Source organism: Vombatus ursinus, unplaced genomic scaffold (genome assembly GCF_900497805.2).
Source record: "Vombatus ursinus unplaced genomic scaffold, bare-nosed wombat genome assembly UNPS02014830.1, whole genome shotgun sequence".
Classification (NCBI taxonomy): Eukaryota; Metazoa; Chordata; class Mammalia; order Diprotodontia; family Vombatidae; genus Vombatus; species Vombatus ursinus.
This window is the reverse complement of record NW_020954608.1, coordinates 29831888-29850512: the sequence shown is the minus strand read 5'-3', so window position 1 is coordinate 29850512 and position 18625 is coordinate 29831888. Positions and strand designations below refer to the sequence as shown.

The 18625-nt window shown below is 40.7% G+C and overlaps 1 protein-coding gene across 1 annotated transcript in view; it reads left to right on the top strand.

The window, feature by feature from the left end:
* Positions 1–16910: 16910 nt before the first annotated feature.
* The window catches only part of CAMK1D (calcium/calmodulin dependent protein kinase ID), a 478963-nt gene continuing 477248 nt past the window's right edge, over positions 16911–18625 (top strand). The window contains exon 1 of the mRNA XM_027838808.1: positions 16911–17018. Coding sequence (XP_027694609.1) covers positions 16927–17018 — 92 coding nt within the window. The 5' untranslated portion in view covers positions 16911–16926. The remainder of the gene's footprint in view (positions 17019–18625) is intronic.

Here is an 18625-nt window from a genome sequence, read left to right as displayed (position 1 = left end):
ACCTGAAAGCCATTATAAAAAAGAAGAGCCTAGACATCATCTTTCAATAAATTATCAAGGAAAACTGCCCTGATATTCTAGAACCAGAGGGTAAAAGAGAAATTGAAAGAATCCACCAATCACCTCCTGAAAGGTGTGGTACCTGAAAGGTACCACAAAGGAAAACTCCTAGGAATATTATAGCCAAATTCCAGAGCTCCTAGGTCAAGGAGAAAATATTGCAAGCAGCCAGAAAGAAACAATTCAAGTATTGTGGAAACACAATCAGGATTAACACAAGATTTAGCAGCTTCTACATTAATATTCCAGAGGTCAAAGGAGCTAGGATTAAAACCAAGAATCACCTACCCAGCAAAACTGGTTTCAGGGGAAAAAATGGACATTCAGTGAAATAGAGGACTTTCAAGCATTCTTGACGAAAAGACCAGAGCTGAATAGAAAATTTGACTTTCAAATACAAGACTCAAGAGAAGCATGAAAAGATAAACAGGAAAGAGAAATCATAAGGGACTTATTAAAGTTGAACTGTTTACATTCCTACATGGAAAGATGATATTTGTAACTCATGAGACCTTTCTCAGTATTACGGTAGTTGAAGGGGATACACATACATACATACACACATACATACATACATACATATATAGACATGTATAGACAGGTTACAGGGTGAGTTGAATATGAAGGGATAATATCTAAAAAATGAAATTAAGGGGTAAGAGAGAGGATTGCACTGGGAGAAGGAGAAAGGGAGAGGTAGAATTGGGTAAATTATCTCAAATAAAAGAAGAAAAAGCTTTTCTATGGAGGGGAAGAGGGAGAAGGTAAGAAGGAATGAGTGAATCTTACTCTCATTGGATTTGGCTTAAGGAGGGAATAACATACACACTCAATTGGGTATGGAAATCTATCTTACCCTTCAGGAAAATAGAGGGAAAGGAGATAAGAGAGAGGAGAATGAAAGAAGGGAGGGCAGATTGGGGGGGCAGTAATCAGAAGCAAACACTTTTGAGGAGGGACAGAGTCAAAGGAGAGAATTGAATAAATGGGGGGTGGGATAGGATGAAGGGAAATATAGTTAGTTTTTCACAAGACTATTATGGAAGTGTTTTGCATGACTACACATGTATAACCTGTATTAAGTTGCTTGCCTTCTCAATGAGGGTGGGGAGGGAGGGAGAGAATTTGGAACCCAAAGTTTTAAAAACAAACGTTAAAAATTATTTTCACATGCAACTGGGAAATAAGATATACAGGCAATGGGGTATAGAAATCTATCCTGCCCTATAGGAAAATAGAAAGGAAAGGGGATAAGAAAAGGAAGGGGATAATAGAAAGGAGGGCAGATCAGGGGAAGGGGTATTCAGAATGCACACTGTCTTGGGGTGGTGGGGAGGAGAGAGATGAGGAGAAAATTTGGAACTCAAAATCTTGTGAAAGTAAATGTTGAAAACTAAAAATAAATTAACTAACAAAAAAACCCCCAAGAATTCACCAATCATCTCCTGAAAGAGATCCCAAAATAAAAACTCCAAGGAGTTTTATAGCCAAATTCCAGAGCTCCCAGGTCAAAGAGAGAATATTGCAAGCAGCCAGAAAGAAATAATTCAATTATCTTGGAGCCACAGTCAGGATAACACAAGACTTAGCAGCTTCTACCTTAAAGGATCATAGGGCTTGGAATATGACACTCTGGAGGGCAAAGAAGCTAGGATTACAACCAAGAATCACCTGCCCACCACAACTAAGTAGAATCTTTAAGGGGGAAAATGGATATTCAATGAAATAGAGGAGTTTTAAGCATTCAAGATGAAAAGACCAGCACTAAATAGAAAGTTTGACTTCCAAAAACAAGACTCAAGAGAAGCATAAAAAGGTAAACAGGAAATAGAAATGATAAGGGACTTAATAAGATTAAATTGTTTACCTTCCTACATGGGAAGATGATGCTTGTAACTCATAAAAACTTTCTTATTATTATGGCAGTTACAAGGAGTATATATAGACAGAGGGCATAGATGTGAGTTGAACATGAAGAGATGATATCTAAAAAATAAAATCAAGGAGTGAGAAAGAGGAATGCACTAGGAGAAAGGGAAAGGGAGAGGTAGAATGGGGTAAACTATCTCACATAAAAGAGGCAAGAAAAAGCTTTTACAATGGAGGAGAAGATGGGGGGGAATGAGTGAAACTTACTCTCATCAGAATTGACTCAAGGAGGGAATAATATATACACTTAATTGGGTATAGAAACCTCTCTTACTCCACAGGAAAGTAAGAGGGGAAGGGAGTAAGAGAAGGGGGTTGGTGATAAAAGGGAGGGCAGATTGGGGGAGGTGGTAGCTAGAAGCAAAACACTTTTGAGGAGGGTTGGGGTGAAAGGAGAGAGAGAATAGAATAAATGGAAGGTGGGATAGGATGGAGGGAAATACATTCAGCAATCATAACTGTGATAAAAACATTTTGAAGCAAGTTTCTTTTATAAAGGCCTCATTTCTCAAATATATAGAGAACTGAGTCAAATTTATAAAAATAAGAGCCATTCTCCAATTGATAAATGATCAAAAGATACAAACAGTTTTCAGATGAAGTAATCAAAGCTATCTAGGACCATATGAAAAATACTCTAGATCACTAGTGATCAGAGAAATGCAAATTAAAACAATTCTGAGGTACTATCTCATACCTATTAGATTGGCTAATAGAACAGAAAAAGAAAATGACCAGTGTTGGAGGGATTGTGGGAAAAATGAGCATTGATGTACTGTTGGTGGAGCTGTGAACTGATTCAACCATTCTGTAGAGCAAGTTGGAACTATGCACAAAGGGCTATAAAACCATGGGTACCCTTTGACCTAGCAATGTCTCTACTAGGTCTGTATCCAAAAAGAGATTAAAAAACATAAAGGAAAGGGACCTATATGTACAAAAAATATTTATAGCAGCTCTTTTCTGGTGGCAAAGAATTGGAAATTGAGGGATGCCCATCAGTTAGGGAATGCCTGAACAAATTGTGCTATGTGATTGTGATGGAATACTACTGTGCTTTAAGAAATAATGAGCAGGATGCTCTCAGAAAAACCTGGAAAGACTTACATGAGTGATGCAAAGTGAAGTGTTCTGTGTACAAGGTAACAGCAATATAGTACGATGATCAGCTGTGAATGACTTAGCTATTCTCAGCAATACAATGATCCAAGACAACTCTGAAGGATTTATGATGAAAAATACTGTCCATCCCCACAGAAAGAACTGATGGTGTCTGAATACAGATTAAAGCATACTTTTAAAACTTTTCTTTATTTTTCTTAAGGTTTTTTTTTGGCCTATGTTTTCTTTTACAACATGGCTAATATGGAAATATGTTTTGCATGACTACACATGTATAACCTATAATGAACTGCTCTCCTTCTCAATAAGGTGGGTGGGGAGAGAGGAAGGGAAAGAATTTGGAACTCAAAGTTTTAAAAATGGATGTTGAAAATTGCTTTTGCATGTGATTGGGGAAAAATAAAATGCTAAGTAAGTTTTTTAAAAAGATTAGTAAAAAAGAAAATCAAGACTGGAAGAAACTCCATTCCTCTTTTTATAGGTAAGGAAATTAAGGCATAGAGAAATATAGTAACAGCCATGCATACAATAAGCAGATGCCAGGATTGGGACAAATCAGAGCTGAGGTCTTCTGACCCCCTTGCAATCTTCTTAGTTTATGACTTCAGCAGGATAGTTAAAAAAAAAAGCATTATTTAGGAATTTGTACCCTTAACCTGCGTGGTGGATTTAGACTTTCTGTATTTATTTCATTATAGTTTAGTAAATTTTCCCAGTCTATGTGAAAAGCTATCTTAAAGAGAATAGATGGGAATAGAAGAGAGGTTGTGATGAGTAGTGATTGTTAACTTTTAGATCACTGGTCCTTCAATGACTCTGCTTTACAACGTCCTTAAAAAATTATAAAAAGGTAAAAAAAGGCAACTGGAACAAGCAGACTAAATTAGTTAACAAGCGTTTAATAAGTACACACTATGTGACATGGGGCAACTAGGTGAAGCAGTGTATAGAGCACTGGCTTTGGAATCAGGAAAATTCATCTTCATGAGCTTGTCTGACCTCAGATGCTTACTAGCTGTGTGACCCTGGGCAAGTCACTTGACCATTTGCCTCAGTTTTGTCATCTGTAAAATGAGTTGGAGAAGGAAATGGCAAACCACTGCAGTATCTTTGCCAAGAAAACCCTAGAATGGGGTCATGAAAAATCAGACACAACCGCAACGACTGAACATGATGTGACATGATGTGACATGCTCTGTGCTAAGCACTGGGGATGCAAAGAAAGGCAAAAGCAGTCCTTACCTCACAGGAGTTTAATTCTCTCTTCTTCTTCCTCCCACCAGGCAACAACCTTTTACTTGACTGGAAAACTGAGACCATCTGTCTGGTGCTCCATTATTTCCTAGTCACCATACCTCATAATCTCTCTACGTTCTATGTCCTCATCTATCCTTTTTTTTTTTTTGGCTTCAATCTTAAAGGATAAAGTGACTATCCTTGCCAAAGCTCCACGTGTGCCTTTGAACCCATCCCAGTTTCCCTAGAGACCTTACTCCATTGATTATCTTTAATTTCTGTCATTTTTTTCTGGCCTCTTCATCACTTTCTGAAAACACATTCAGGTCTCCTTTATGCTATGCTAAACAAAACAAAACTTCCTTCCCTTTCATTCCATCAAGCTATTATCCTAGATCTCTCCTCCCTTTTGCCACAAAACTTCTAGAAACAATAGTCTAAACCGGTTGCCTTAATTTTCTCACCACACCCCTCTTCCTCAATGCGTTGAAGAATGCTTGCTGACTGACTGATTACTACCCTATTGAAATTGCTGTCTCCGAAGTCACCTCTTAATTGTAAGATGCAATGACTTTTTCTCAATCTTTGCCTTCCTTAGTCTTTCTGCTACATTTGACACTCCATGCTCCTAAATATTCTCCATTCTTGGCCTTGGTGACACCGCTCTTTTCCCGGTCTTCTTGTATTGTCTGACATACCCTTTTTGTCTTCTTCAATGTTTTTCCGTGATGCTCTAACTACCTAAGTGTGGGTGTTCCTAAAACAGTCCTTTTTGCTCTTCTCTTCTTACATTCTCCCTTAGTGATTTTATCCACTCTGACTTTTTAAAATTTTACAAGGCCCAGGTATCAAAAGGAGAAAGGCATAATAATTCTTGCATGAGAAGTACTTTCACGACATGAAGGACATGGATATTAACGTGTCCTTTAGGAACTTCTCATTTCTCTGGTTCATTTGCCCACACCCAGTGTGACCTGAGAACTTAATATCTGACATTGTTCAAATGGTTGCATCAAGCTCCTCTTATAAGCACTCAGGCGTACAAGGCATTTGACATAGAAAAGTTTTTCTTTACATGGAAAAGGACACAGAAAGAACTTGTACTAGAACCCATTGGGAGGCTTCTATTTAGCTTTTTCTTTCTGTCTGACTCTTCCCTTCTCTTGCCCCAGACACTTTTGTAGTCTTTGTGACTCATCTGCTGGCCTGGGTGCCTCTGCAGTGAGCACCCTCTAGTGACTCACTCACTGAAGTAGCTTCACTCAGGTAGGTGTTCGCTGCTTTCCTGCATTCCTGGAAGGTGTTGTAGGCCCTTATTGTCATGATAGTTATTTCTCTTTGTTGCTTATTATATCTTCAAGTTCTAACTCCCTCAAGCAGCCTACCAGTGCGTGGAATGATTACGTTCATAGCTCAGGAAGCAATTATCACAGCTCTTTTACTTTCTGGGATGGGGGGGGAGGGGAGGAGAATATCCCTAGAATATCTGAAACTTTCTGTTCTTTTACATCAGGGCCCCAAAGCCTCATTTTTATACACAAAATATTTCCTCTTGTACTTACAGGCACATTTCTTATTTGCCCTGTTTGACCAAATCTATCTCCCAATCCCAGGCAAGGTAGACTGAATCTATCTAACTTATCTTCTTCCTCTACCAGTCATGGTAACTCATGCATGTCATATTCAGTGAGCACACACTTCCAAGGTCATGTAGGGATATAGAAAGGTTTTGTTTTGCCTTAAATTTTTTTTTTATTGTGAACTTACTCATCAGTAAACTTTTTGGTATGAAAAGAGGATTATATTGAGACCAGGAATTTGTTCCAAGGTATATTTAAAATCTCACAAAAAAATTAAAAATTTTAAATTAAATTAAATTAAAAATATAAAATATTTTAAAAAGCATATTTAAAATCTCACAAAATCATTCTGTTTGTGTCTCCTCTGAACTTTGTGTTTCCTTCTTGTTTTGTGGATGCTCTTTCCTTTCCTTCTTATCTTTGGCTTCTGTCACTAACTCACGTCACCTCCCAAAGAGAAGCCCTCCTTTGTAACAAGTAAGTACAATCAAGTAGAACAAAACAGCATATTGACCATGTTGAAACGTGTGTTTCTTTCTGCACCTCCCAGCCAACAGGTTGGTGGCTTGCTTCATTACTAGCCTTAAAAGATCATACATTTAGAGCTAGAAGGGATTTTACAGGCCACCAGGTCCAACACTCTCATTTTACAAATGACTTAATTGAAGCCTAGAGAAATTAAGCAACTGTTTAAGGTGAAAAATATTAGTAAATGATAGTCGGGATTAAGACCCAGGTTCTCTGCTTCCAAATCCAGTACCTGTTTCACAGTCCCACTCTGTGCCTGGTTAGTGTCATTATTCTGTAGTGATTGATCAGAGTTCTGGTCTTTCAAGGTTGCTTGCCTTGGTATTATTTTGGTTTGAAGGTAATTGTAAGTAAGGATCATTTAATTCTTTGCACTCATATCCTCAGAACCCAACACAGTATCTGGAACTTAGTTAGCATTTAATAAATACTTGTTGATTGATTGATTGGTTGGTTTTGCTTATTTCACTGCATTAGATCCCAAATTTATCTGAAATCATGATGCAGCTAGGTGGCACTGTGAATATTGGACTTGGACCTGAGCACTGGACCTGGAGTTGGGAAGACCTGTGTTCAAATGCACCCTCAGATGTTTACTAGCTGTCTGATCCTGGGCAAGTAATTTGGGCTCAGTTTCTTTATCAGCAAAATGGGAATGATAATAGCTCCTACCTCCCAGGATTGTTGTGAGGATTAAATGGATTGATATTCAACATAATAATTTCATTATGTAAAAATATTGCATTATATTAATAAATAATATGTAATGGTATAAAATTATTAAAATAATTATATATATATAAATAATATATATTAAAATAATTATAAAGTATACAGCCATGTTATAATTATATTATAATTAATAAAATTATAAAAAACAATAATACAAACTAAATAAATATATTATGCATGTAAGTTTATAAATATATGAATTATATAATTATATTCATAGTATATTCTAAATATAATTAATATTAATAAATCACAAAATAATATTGCATTATTTTAATAAACTGCAATTTGTTTCCAAACTTTTTCCCCTTAGTTTTTGCAAGTATAAAAACTACTATTATAACAAGTTGTCCTTCTGTTTTCCTTTGTACCTCATTTTCTTTCAGGGCAGCTGGAATTATACAGGTTGCTTCTTGAAGGAAGAGACAGACAAAAAATGTGGAATTAGCAATTGATCCTAGGGGCACCAGCATCTGTGATTCAGAGAGGGACAACCCTGTCTTAACGTTGAAATTTCATTTCCCCATTACAAATAATGTCAAATGTGTAGTTATTATATCTGAACTTGGAATGAGTGATAGGTATTCTCTTGAAAAAGCAACAGTTAGAACTGAACATGGAACAATTGTTGGTTTATTGGAAAAGGAGTACGACAAGGCTATATATTGTCACCTTATTTATTTAACTTATATGCAGTTTATATAACTTATATGTGAAATGCCAGGCTAGATGAATCAAAAGCTGGAATTAAGGTTGCCAGGAGAAATACCAATAATCCCAGATATGCAAACTATACCACTGTAATGGTAGAAAGTGAAGAAAAATTTAGAAGCCTCTTGATAAGGGTGAAAGGGGAGAGTATAAAAGCTGGCTTGAAGCTTAACATTAAAAAAACAAAACAAAACAAAACTAAGATCTTGGCAAATGGTCTCATTGTTTCCTGGCAAATAGAATGAGAAGAAATGGAAGCAGTGTCAGACTTTATATTCTTGGGCTCAAAGATTGCTGCAGACAGTGACTTCAGCTGTGAAATTAAAAGAAACTTGCTCTTCGGAAGGTAATATATGGCAAATCTAGACAACATACTAGAAAGCAGAGACATTACCCTGCTAACAAAGATCCATGGAGTCAAAGCTATGGCTTTTCCAGTAGCAGTGAATGGCTGTGAGAGTTGAACTATAAGGAAAACTGAGTGCTACAGAATCAACACTTTTGAATTATAGTGCTGGAGAGGACTTTTGAGAGTCCCTTGGACAGCAAGGAAGTAAAATCAATCAATACTTAAAGAAATTAATTCAGGCTATTCACTGGAATGCCAAATACTGAAGCTGAAGCTTAAATACTTTGGCTTCATAATGAGAGGATAAGACTCATTGGAAAAGACCCTGATGTTGGGAAAGACTGAAGGCAAAAAGAAAAGGGAATGTCAGAGGATGAGATGAATAGATAGTGTCATGGGAGCAATGAACATGAGCTTGGACAGACTTTGAGAGATAGTGGAAGATAGAAGGACCTGGTGTGCTATGGTCCATGGGATCACGAAGAGTTGAACATGACTGAATGACTCCACAACAACAATAACAACAACAAATAATTCTCTTGAAGAAGTTAGAGAGCCGCTGTGCTCCCTCAGCAAGCTTTTGTGAGGGCAGAGGTGGGCAGGAGTAGCAAATGTGAAAGGCAGTTCCTAATTTTGAATTGCATTACTAGAGCTGCAAACAGGAAGAATTTTATCTTCTGACAGATAGGGAAAACTCTGGCTGCTTCCCTCCTTAATTAGAGACTGAGTTCAATCACCGAGAAAGATTTGCCCCAGAAAATGGTTTTAGCCTTGCCCAAGAAAAATACCAGACATAGCCCTTTGGGGCTCATCAGGAAATTGAGGAGGACACACAGCAGCAACCCCTGACCATATTTGTTGGAGCAACAGATTAAGGAACCTGCTTATTTGGTCTTATAAATGACTGACTATCAATTAAGATCTTTAGGAGATAATGTACACAAGAAGGGGTTTGCTTTTTTTTCCCCTAAGAGTTTTATTTATGATTCCATTTTGCCTTCTGTATAAATGATGTGTTTGCAAGGGAAATTGATGCCAGCACATGGGGTGTTGTCAGGTTGAGATTTTCTGGGTGGAGGCTATGACCTAATCCCTTAAAGCTTACCTCCTGTCTTTCTATTGTGATAGTCTCGTACACAAGGGTTATTACTGTAATCTCTCTCTCTCTCTCTCTCTCTCTCTCTTCATTAGTCTAGAGAACTACAATTAATAAAATTCTTTCTACCAATGCAATACAACTCTTTTTCAATTTAAAGCCTCATATAGTTGGGGGAAGAAGGGGAAAATAAGAGGTGAAGTGACTTATCTAGGGTCATATAGCCACCTAATCACCATGCGGCCTTTCATTATTATGTAACAGGATAAAATCTGCATTCAGCATGGTATTTAAGATCTTTCACAATCTGGCTTCAACTGACATTTTATACTTTTAAAAAACAAATTCCCTTCATATTCTCTACATTCTTTCCAAAGTGAGTTGCCTCCTAATTTCCTATATTCTCTTGCTGTCGTTCACTTGTGAGGGTCTTCACCCACACCTGGAATGCATTCCTGAACTCTGTTGAAATATGTCTCTAACTTCAACCTGGACTCAGTTACCACCTCTTACTCTAATCTTTCCTGATTACTTTCTCCCAGATAAAAATGATCTTTCCCTTCTCCTATTTTCCTAGAATACTTTTTTTCTGCATATCTCTTTTGCCTTCATCACAGTCTCCCCTGTATTATACTTATCTGAGTATATGCCATATTTCTTTTAATAGATTTCAAGCTCCATGAGGGCAAGAACTATGCCATTTTTTTCATCTTTGTATTCTCAATGTTGAGTACATTGCCTCATACATAGGATCATAGGCTCAGAGGATGCTTAGAGATATAGTCCAATACCCTCCTCACCCCTCACTTCAGGAAACTGAAGCCCAGGTATGTTGAGTGGTTTGCCCAATGTAAAACAAGTGTTTAGCTGCAGAGCTAGAAATTGGATCCTAGTTCCTCTGACTTCAGTAGGTACTTAATGCATATTTGTTGAACTGAATTGCAGTAGTTGTAATAAAGTGCACAAAGAACTTCTGGGAGATAGAATCTCAAATTGGTGGCAAGTATGTGTATGTTTGGCTGGGGGAGACATAAGGGCTGTGGTAAAGGTAGAGTTTTGGCACCTAGCCCTTCTCTATCCAGAATACACTAGGCTAGCCTAGCATGGACCTATGGGGTGAATGATCAAATGCCCCGTGCAACAGTCCAGTCTTGACTGGCACAAAAATAAATGACTAAGAGTTTTGGTTTGCCAAAGTTTAAACAGTCTCAGAGACTGGGTCTTTTCTGCAACCAATTGTCACATTCTGGGTTCAGATCTTCCATTTTGAAAGGTGATGAGAAATGTGCTGTTGGCCAGTGAATGAAAAATAAACATAGTATTAAGGCCAAGGTTTAATTTATCTTTTCAAAAGATAAACCCTCTCTTGTTTTCTTTCTCCTTCTCCCCTTACTCTCTTCTTCCTTCCCAAACCTTGTGTCTGATTTCCTTAAGCCTTAAAATCCACTTTAAAAGTTAGCTGATGAGACTTTCAGAGTCTATTTTTGTATTTGAACTGGAGGGGGACTTTTTAAAAAAAGGAAAAGTTTTCAGGACTCAGTGTGTATCTAATTGTGGAATTTCAGGCCCAGATGGGGGTGGGGTTGGTGGGGTTTTTTTTGAAGGAAGAGGGGAGATTTCAGGATTAACCTCAAATATAAGTAATCACTTACTTTACCTGTACAGGTAAAGACGGCTCTGACAGTAATTGAGAAGGCACAATGCCAGTTCAAATCAGTAATATGTCACCTGGTGTTTTTCTTATAAGAAACGCAGATGTCTTACCTTTGTCCTCACAGAAATTCATTCTCAGGGATTTAAACAGAAACATATATATAACAAAAAAGGAAGTGAACCTCCTTTCCTCTGATGTCAACTGAGGTCACATTTTTCATTGGACAAATCACTAAGTTATTAGGTATGAGGTTCTGTGAGATAAACTGATTACCTGGGCAAGATGGGTGAAATTATTCAAATAGTTGCCTTTATTCTCAGAATTAAGGTTATTCTACTTTTTTACTTCACTTTACTTTTCATGAGGAGATGAAATCAAAAAACCATGAGGCATCCCATGCCCCTGCCCCCCTCCCCACTATCCTGTTTTACTTACTGTTTCTGGCAAACTGTCTGTTAGACTTTCAGGTTACTATAGGGATCAATGGTTTTTTTAGGTATGGGGATCAGTACTGGAGATGAGCAATGTCTGAGTGCTATGTGGTGGTGAGAAGTGATTGCATATAAAGGCAAGAGAGAAAGGAGAGGAAAAAGAAAGATAAGTAGGGAGGGAAAAGGAGGAAGAATGGAAATAGGAAAGTGAGAGGGAGAGAAAAAGAGAAAGAAGTAGAGAGAAAAGAAAAGAGGGAAGAAAGACAAGAAAGAGGTAGAAAGTAACAGAAGCCACAGATGGCCTCCCCCAATTTAATTGATACAAAGTATTTGCTATTAGTAAAGGATGCAGCAGTTTTTCAAAGCCTTTCTGCAATGAGGCAATAATGACTGATTGCCTGGGAGATTGGTGGTGCTGGCAGTATGAAGGGCCTACTCCAACCCAGAAAGCTGGGTCTTTTGAAAGACATTACTGAACAGCTCTAGTCAGGGTGGTCAATTTGACTCCTATTTTTAGGGCCAGATATGTTTATTCTGTCCCTTCCTAGCATATAATGAGCTGATGCTCAGTGTAGGATAGAAACCACACATGCATATGTCTCTCCTTTAAAGCCCAATTCAGATGTCATGTTCTCCATGAAACCTTTCTAAATCTCCCCAAGTCAATGACGACCTTTTCATCCTTGGTTGTCATATAGCACTTTGTACTCTTCGGATACAAATATAATGTAATTTGTATGTATGTATGTATGTATATGTGTGTTTATCTTATTCCTCCGTTGTTATTCACTCATTCAGTCGTGTCAGACTCTTGCCAATTCTGTGGACCACAGCATGCTCAAAGTCTATTCAAGTTCATCTTCATTGCTCCCATAACACTATCTATTCACCTCATCCTCTGACATCCCCTTCTCTTTTTGCTTTCAATCTTTCCCAGTATCAAGGCTTTTTTTTTCATTGAGTCCATCTTCTTATTATGTGGCCAAAGTATTTAAGCTTCAGCTTCAGTATTTGACATTTCAGTGAATAGCCTGAATTAATTTCTTTAAGTATTGATTGATTTTACTTCCTTGCTGCCGAGGGATTCTCAAAAATCTTCTCCAGCACCACAATTCAAAAACATTGATTCCAACTCTCACAGTCATGCACTGCCAGCAGGGTGATGTCTCTGCTTTTTAGTATGTTGTCCAGATTTGCCATATATTTCTTTTCAAAAAGCAAGTGTCTTTTAATTTCATGGCTGCAATCACTGTCTGCAGCGATCTTTGAGCCCAAGAATTTAAAGTCTGGCACTGCTTCCCTTTCTTCTCCCTCTGTTTACCAGGAAGTGATAGGACCAGTTGCTAAGATCTTAGTTGTTTTGTTTTGTATTTCAATATTAAGCTTCAAGTCAGCTATTAGACTGTCAGCCTCATCAAGGCAGGGACTGACTTATCTCCTTTACTGTCTTGCACCATGCTCTGCTAAGTAGATGTTGATTAAAGCAAATAGAGGCAAAATGTCCAGAACACACGGACTCTTAACAAATACTGTTGATTGAGGATGGCCTAAGAGGATGGATCCACGGAACATCTGTTCCTAGCTAGGGCTACATTCAAAGAATCCTAAAATCTTAGAGTCAGGAGGGACCTAAGAGGCCATCTAATTCAATCCATACTTGAATAGGAATTCCTTCACGACTCTGGCAACAAATGATCATCCAACTTCACCTCAAAGACCTAGAAAGGAGAGGAAATGTGGGAGATCTGCTATCTCCTGAGAAAGCCCCTTCCTCTTTTGGATAGGTCTAATTATTAGGATGTTTTTCATTATGTCATTTTATAATACTATTAAGGGCAAAATGTAGGTAAAAAAGAATGGTTTGAGAGTTTCAAGGAAGGAGGTTTTACATGTAGCATTGGGAATCAGGGAAGGCTTCATGGAGGAGGTGATGAGGTGACACCTAAGCTGGACCTTGAAGGAAGAAGATTTTCTTCAGATGTCAGGGAAGGTAGAGGATGGAAGGTTAGTTCTAGGATATGGCCTGTGCAAATGCAAGGAGGTGAGTGAGAGCAAGATGAGATAGAATGATGAATAATCTAGGGTAGCTGATTAACAGACTGTGTGATTAGAATGCTGCCCTTCAGCCAGCCTCCACCTTCCTCCAGAACTGAACGTCCCACTTCTGTCACCCTGGGCTCTGCTTGATGAGTCTTATTTTGTTCAGTCCTAGGCCAACCATATCACTTCCCAGCCATCTCTCTGCCTTGTAATTTAGCCCATCCTACCCCTTTGACCTTTAGCACCGGCAAGAGTAATCATATCAACTCTACCATTCTTGGTGAGGACTTATCAGTCAATTGCTCTGCTTCATTCAAACAACATTCACCCTGACCTCTCTGTCAGTTTTTTTTCCTTCCATCAATGTGTTGTCTTTCTCTATTGGAACATAAGCTCCTTGAGGGCAGGGCCTGTTTTTCTTAATTGTCTTTTTATCCCCAGTGCTTAGCATAGTGCTTAGCAAACAGAAAGTGCTTGGTAGAGACTTTTTTATTCATTCATTTGGCTAGAAAAGTTGGCTGTAGCCAGATTAAGGTAGGTCTTCAATGACAATATTAGGAATTTGTATTTCATTTTACATGTGCAATATTGAAAGTTTTTTAAGGAGATGATGAACATGATCAAACCTGTGCATATGAAGGATTACTCTGGCAGATATGTGAAAGGGAGATTAGATAGGAGAGAAACTGGTGGCAGAAAGACTAGTTAGGAAGCTTTGCAGTAGGCCATAAAGTGGTAATAAGGATCTAAACTAGGATGATGGCAAATGTGAGTTGGGGGAGAGAGAGGTTAGAAGAGTAAGATAATGGGAGAGATATTGCAGAAGTCAAATGAAGAGAACTTTGCAATTGGTTGAGTGGGAGTGTATGAGTAGGTGTGTATGTGGGGGGATGGTGGTGGTAATGGGAGGGGAGGAGACTCAGCTTGACCAGGGGGACGACAGAGTCAGAGATGGTTTCAAGGAAGTTTAAAGCCTGTTTGATTTGGAGAATGGCGGGCTTTGAATAGGAATAGGGAAGTTAACAGGAGGCCCAAGTTTTGGAGTGAGGAGGATGAGTTCCATTTTGGAAATGTTGAGTTTAAGATGGCATGTAGGGAATATTCCAAGTGAAAATATATAGCAGACAGTTGAAAATATGGAACTAGAGCTCAGGGTCTAGGTTTATTTGATGGGATAGATTTTTTTTTTCCCAAAGAGAGGGGGAAAATGAGAGTCTTAATATAGTCACTGCAGATTATTAGGCAAGGAGGCAGTCAGGCAACTTTTTGATAAGTGGATACTGAGAGAGGAATAGGTCAGGTCCAACGAGTGTACTGCAATGACACCACGGGAAACTGAAGACATCTGTTCTAACTTTTGAGGCAGGGATGTGTCATAATTGTCCATTACTTCTGCTTTCCATATCTCCCTCCCCCGTGTACAAGAAAAAAGTATTCGAGGAGTGAGTACTGCCTGGCAAAGTGTCCGCTAGGAAAAGAGTGCAGCAGCATAGTGCAACACTCAACTTGGGCTGAATGTTGCGTAGCCAGGGAAATCCCTGCAACTGGGACAGAAGATGGATGTTTGGGGACACGTGGAAGGGAAGAGAGGGGCCAGGGTGTCTGTTCCACTCACTACCCGGAGCTTTTTTGTTATTTTCCTGGCTTCTGCCAAAGGGAGCAGCAGCTGGTGTTGAGGAGGAGGTGGGGGTGGGCAGAAGGTTGGAGGCAAGCTGGAGTGGGCAGAGATGGGGGAAGACTTGCACGTGACAACTACTCCATACAGGGTTCTGGGCTGCGGTAGAGCATTACCATATGCCCATTCCGGGGCCGTCCCCCTTCTCTCTTCCTCATTCACCTCCTTTGCACCCAGGCAGCCTGGAAATCTTGCTCTTTAGAAAGGTGAAGGAGTTACGGCCTGGCAGGTTCAGGCCCTCCTCTTTGCTCCCCCGAACCTCTACTCCAATACTCTTAATGTCTATCTCTTCCAGATCCCCCCACTAGCCTTCCTTCCCCCCATCCCCTCCTCATTATTTGACGTGCGCGCTGTTTTGGTGCAATGCGAATTATCTCCAGTCATTCAGTCTGGAGGGGTTTTGACAGCCGGGGAGAGCGGGGAGCCGGCTCAGTCTGGGCTGTGGAGTCGAACGCCCACCTACACCTTCCCCACCATCACTTCCTTCTTCTCCTCCCATTGCTATAACAACGAACTACATACAGCCTGCAAGCCACAAAGTGATATTGATACAAGCCAAACAACCCGAAGCAGCAGCAGCCGCGGCAGCAGCAGCAGCAGCCCCAACCAAAGACCCGAGTGGAAGGGAAAGGGAGGGGAGGGGAGCCGTGTGGGTGTGTGCGCGTGTGTGCCTATCTGTCACTCAGTCCCTGCCCGGCCCTTCGCTTCCCTCGCATAGCACACGCACTGTGCGTGCCCACCCTCTCCGCCTCCTGGGTGCCAACTTACAGGGCACTTAAGCGGGCGGACACTCGCTGCTCCTCCTTCTCTTTTCCCTGTGACTGAGAATAGAAACTCCCATCTCTTTTCAGCCGGTGTTTTCCCCCACAAAATAAAATCTTCCTACAGAACATCCCTTTTGGAGGGTCCCCTACCCAAGGCTTTGCAGAAGAAATGAAATAGAACAGGGTTTCCCCCTCGTGTCCCCGCGCCCTTTAGTCCCCATCTCCACTCTCAGGAGTATCGAAGTAGCAGGCACAGGAAGCTCGAAGCCCCTCCTGGCCCGGGGAGACCTCGGTGGGGGTAAATTCCTACCTCTGGTTAGGACTATTGTAATTGGTGGGTTTTATTTTTATTTTATTTTATTTTATTTTTTGCTGGGGGGAGGAGAGCAGGGCAGGGCGTCTGAACCCAAGCGCTGCAGAGTAAAGACATTCCCGAAGGCAGCAAACCAGGGAGAGGGAGGGAGGGGAGAGTGGGAAGAAGGAGGGAGGGAACCAGCGAGTGAGCGAGGGAGGGAGAGAGGGAGGAGAAAAAGGAGGCAAGAAAAGTAGCTGAAAGTGGGGTCTGCATCAGGCGGTAAGGGAGCCGTTTGAGCAGCGGCAGCGGAGACAGCAGCGGCGGCGGCGGCAGGAAGTCTGTGCCAGAGAAGAGCAGAAATAAGAGACCCTGAGAGACCGAGGCAGAGAGAGTGAAAGAGGAAACTGCAGAAGAGGAAGCACCGCTGCAGTTGAAAGTCTCTTTCTGGTTCCCTATCCGAGCATCTCCCTAGCACGCACGCACGCCGGCAGCAGCAGCAGCAGCAGTAGCAGCAGCAGGAGGAGCAGTGGTGGTGGAGGGCTAGTCTGTTCTCCATCCATTCAGGACCTGCACATTTCACCTCCACGCTTGCTCTTCTCGAGCCCCTCGCCTCCCCTCCCTCTTCCCTTCCAGAGCCCTACGCACTCCCTCCTCCAGCCCCGCCGCTCCACCCCCACTCTCTCCCCTCAGTAGTCCCTCCACCTCCCCCAGACACTCGGCTGCCATGGCCCGGGAGAACGGGGAGAGCAGCTCCTCCTGGAAAAAACAAGCCGAGGACATCAAGAAGATTTTCGAGTTCAAGGAGACCCTGGGAACGTAAGTAAGGGCTGGAAGGAGGGGAAAGGGTGGAGGCGGCGGCCGTGGCCGTGGCTGTGGGTGCTGTGGCGGCTCCCGCTGCAACTGCACCGAGCTGGGATCGCAGTGTCCTCATTGTCCCACTCGAGGCTCTGCAGATTCTCCCTCCAACACCCAGACGTGTGTGGCCGTGCTCCGGGAGCCGGGCATACGTTCCCACCCAGGGCGGTGTTGTGTGCTCGTGGCTTTCAGAGAATAGCTCACCCCAGAGGTTGATTCCCTCCCCCCCCTCCTAATTTCTATCCATCTCAGCGCCCAAGTCTGAATCTGGTGAATATTTACATTATGCGTTATGTTGAGTATTTACACTCTACCTATATCAATGGATATGTTGTCCAAAACACATCGAGTTCAAGAATGATAGGATTTTGTAATATCACTCATTTAGATATACATGTGTATAGTATATATTTACATGCACCTAACATAATTGACAAACACAACAGCTAGCTATTTATACAGCAAGTGCTGGGAGTGTTTAGTAGACCCGTGTTTATATCATCAGATAATTCTACTGTGTTCAGGGTCATATGTGGGTAGGTCTTTGCGCCTGTGTGTATATATGTATATTATAGTATGCAGAGACACTTGTTTATTTCAGTAGCTCCTAGCAGTGTCTGTCAGTTCACTTTGACTTCCATGCTCTACCCTAAAGCTGATGGACACAGTTAAAGAAGAGCAGAAATAATTAGAAGACACTGGCCGGGTCTTTCAGCATTTTATGTAGTTTAATAGTTAGTGAGTCTTTTACCTCTTGGCTAATTTTTTGGGAGGTGTAGTTAATGGAGTCAGATTAGTTGAGAGAGATAATAGCAAAGGGGAACTACACAAAGTGCAAAAGGGCTCATAATAACAAAAGAAGAAGATAGTCTTCCCCCTTAAATTTCTACGTGCATGTGTATATATGTGAGTGTACCTATGTACAGCATGAATCTTGGTTGTTGTAGAAGTATGCATAGCTGTTAAGGGTGAAAAGAAAAGGGGGAGTCTGGAGCTGTCATATTTGATCAACCAGCTTGTTCTTTGCTGCCCTGTTCTCTTGGCAGTGCCAGGCTTTTGAATATGGCTCGCTTTCAGGTGTAGCCAGTGTCTACTGCGGCTACACAGATTTCTTCTTATTAGCAGGCGACAGACTAAAGAGAAGTTGTGAGATGTGTTCATTTCAAGTACTTTGGATTCTGATTTCAGCAAATGCTTTGAGAACTAGAGTTGAGTCTTCCTCATGCTTCTTCAGGGAAGGCTCTCCTAGGCGTGTGACAGTGAAGTGTGGTATGATAGAAAGAGCAGGCTTTGACCTGGGTTTGAGCCCTGCCTCTCTCTACCATTTACTGGTGGTGTGATTTTAAAAGAGCTATTTTAACCCTAACAGACCTTAGTTTCTTTCCCTTTAAAATGGGAAAAATAATAGTTGTCCTGTCTTAAGGTGCTGGAAAAGTAAAATTAGATGATACAGGCATCTTAAAGCTCACAAAGCTTGAAACTGCACTAAGACTTCTGGAACAACTTTTTTTTTTCCTGTAAAACATTTCTTAAATTGTATTGACTACATAAATGGTATTGACTATATA